The sequence below is a fragment of the Gastrolobium bilobum genome, unplaced genomic scaffold (genome assembly GCF_033153095.1).
Source record: "Gastrolobium bilobum isolate Gb01-03AN ecotype WA unplaced genomic scaffold, APGP_CSIRO_Gbil_v1 utg5733, whole genome shotgun sequence".
NCBI classification, from domain to species: domain Eukaryota; kingdom Viridiplantae; phylum Streptophyta; class Magnoliopsida; order Fabales; family Fabaceae; genus Gastrolobium; species Gastrolobium bilobum.
In genome coordinates, this window is record NW_026897099.1 from 241,112 (window position 1) to 243,824 (window position 2,713).

Genomic DNA, 2,713 nt, shown 5'->3' on the forward strand with positions numbered 1-2,713 from the left:
ACTTGTTTTCTAAGGAGCATCATCGGCAAAACAATAATCATTGTCCCTTGTGACATGTGAGTTTTGACACACTCAATTAGTTAATTCTGAAATCCCATGATTAGTAATGTGTTATATTTTTTGAAAGAACGGGCCGAAGCAAAAAAAAGAAAAAGAAGAGAGAGTTAAAAGGCCACATCATTGAAATCTCCCTTTAAAAGAAAACCACAACTTCACTAACAAGCTAGAAAGGCCTATTCCAACAACAACAAAAATGGATGTAGAGAAAGTCTTCCACATGACTGGAGGAGTTGGCAAAACTAGTTATGCCAAGAATTCCTCACTACAGGTTATCTTTCTCTCTCTCTCTCAACCTGTGATCGTTTTCTTGTCATGGCTTAGAGTTTAATTCTTTCTAATAAGGTAAAGCACATAATCATACAAACAGTTGAGGATCTTTACCTTGAAACCACTCCCAAGAGCATTGGCATTACTGATTTGGGTTGTTCCTCTGGACCCAACACTCTATCAATCATCAAAGATATCTTCCAAGCCATCCAAGGCATAAGCCAAAAGATCAAGCACCATTTTACCGAGTTCCGTGCCTACCTTAATGATCTTCCAACAAATGACTTCAACTCAATCTTCAAGACCTTGCCAGAGTTCCACAGGTTGCTTATGCAAGACAGAGAACATGGGGTTCCTCCCATTTTCATAGGAGGTTACCCTGGTTCATTTTATGGAAGACTTTTTCCAAACAGTTACCTACACTTTGTCCACTCCTCCCACAGTTTATACTGGCTTTCAAGGGTGAGGGCCCAATATATCTACTCTCTTTTTTTCATTTATACCATTCCCTTTTTCTAAGCATGCTCATCTTGTACCCTTACAACCCTTATATGGGGCTATATACGTAGTCATAGTTGTTGCTGGTTTGTGTCATACAGGTTCCTCCAACTCTCTATGATGAACACGGAAGGTCATTGAACAAGGGTTGTGTTTACATTTCTGAATTAAGCCCTGCAGCGGTGCCAGAAGCATACTTGCAACAATTCCAGCAAGACTTTTCCTTGTTCTTTCGGTCAAGGTCAGAAGAACTAGTTGTTGGGGGAAGAATGGTGTTGATTTTCTTGGGAAGAAGGGGCCCAGAACATGTTGACATAGGCAACTCTTTCTTCTGGGAGATTCTTTCTCGTTCATTTGCTATTTTAGTCTCACATGTATATTTCTAAAATGCAATATATTATTATTATCATTATTTATAAAAACTAATAAGTTGAAATTCAGCACACAATGACAAATTAAAGTTCGCAACAAGTACCTATTAGCTTTTTTCTTTTGCAGTAGAAGGTTTTCTTTGCAGCATCCCAGATTTCCTTGGCAGTCTCGAGACGAAGAAAGTGTTGCATAAGAGATGGGCTCATGGAGTCAATAAGCCAACTCTTGACTCATTTGTTGTCAGTAACCCAAGCATCATATATGGGATCAAGTGACATTCGGTTTAAGATTAGCACCGGTAAGAAACCCACCTTTGTTGTGGGCACCAATAGGCATATCGAGAAGTTGAGACCATAAGGAATAGTTGGTATCATCAAGGACAATGATAATAGAGACTGATGAATGATCTTGTTGAAGAATAATGTTTTGGGGAACATGGGGGGGGGGGGTTGGAGTTTTCAGAAGCAGAGTTGGCCATTGAAGAAGAAAAGAAACAATACGAATACAGTTAAAAAAATGGCGTATAAAAGAAGAGGATGTGATATGGGTGGGTGGGTTAAAAAAAAAATATGATGATTCGGGGCTTCACACTTAGAAAGGATTAGAACCTTGCTTGTGATACCATGTCATAAAGTAAATACACATAAACTGGGATAATAGTTTCTCTCATTCTTTTTCTACGATTGAGATCTATATATACATATATGCCTAGCACTTAAATTGCTGTAAACATTTTGAATTGATAAATATCCTAGTAACGTCTATTCTAACTTTGAGTTTACAACATATAACGGAAAGATTAAATTACAACTTTATTGCAGAAACGTATAACGGAAAGATTAATTGAGAACATATTTGAATTCAAACTTTGAATTCAAATTTCAATTCAACATATATTATATAAACTTCTAATTCATAAAATTGCATTACATTATATTTATGCACTTTAAAGATGATCTAAGTTCAATGCTAAACTGCTAACATAGACACCAATCACCATGCTTCAATCCGAAATACCTTAAGAGAAGGTTTAATTACCAAGTTTGTGGCCTTTTTTGACTTTGTATACCGCACACTTTGGGGCAGCCACTAGCACCAATTGTCAACTCAACACTCACTTGATGTTCAACTTTATAGCCTTGCAATGTTCTACCATCAAAGTATAAATAAATCGATAAACTAAAATATTCTAAACATGAAACTAGTGACTTTCTTCTAGCTAGATCATCAAAGTCAAAATATAAACAAGTTTTAAAGAACGGGTTTAAAATTAAACCACTACTAAGATTTTGTTTATTTTAAAAAAAGAATAAAGAATAATTGAAGGAAGGTCAAGAGAGCACTTGTCAAATAGTTGTGGGTCCTAACAACCCTCCAAGTAGTGGGATGCTACGGACACCAAAATTCTCCTATAAAGTGCATGAATGCATATTACTTATATCATATATGCAGGTGATATATATTTTATACATATTAAAGTCAAAATGTCCACTCACATCTGTTTAAGCAGTATGCT

At 36.1% G+C, this 2,713-nt stretch overlaps 1 protein-coding gene across 1 annotated transcript; it reads left to right on the forward strand.

The window, feature by feature from the left end:
* Positions 1 to 253: 253 nt before the first annotated feature.
* On the forward strand, positions 254 to 1,792 carry LOC133304137 (probable methyltransferase TCM_000336). Its single transcript, XM_061504107.1, has 4 exons — positions 254 to 328; positions 382 to 789; positions 927 to 1,190; positions 1,706 to 1,792. The coding sequence occupies exons 1-4, from the start codon at positions 254 to 256 to the stop codon at positions 1,790 to 1,792; spliced, it is 834 nt and encodes a 277-aa protein (XP_061360091.1).
* The last annotated feature ends 921 nt before the right edge of the window (positions 1,793 to 2,713 follow it).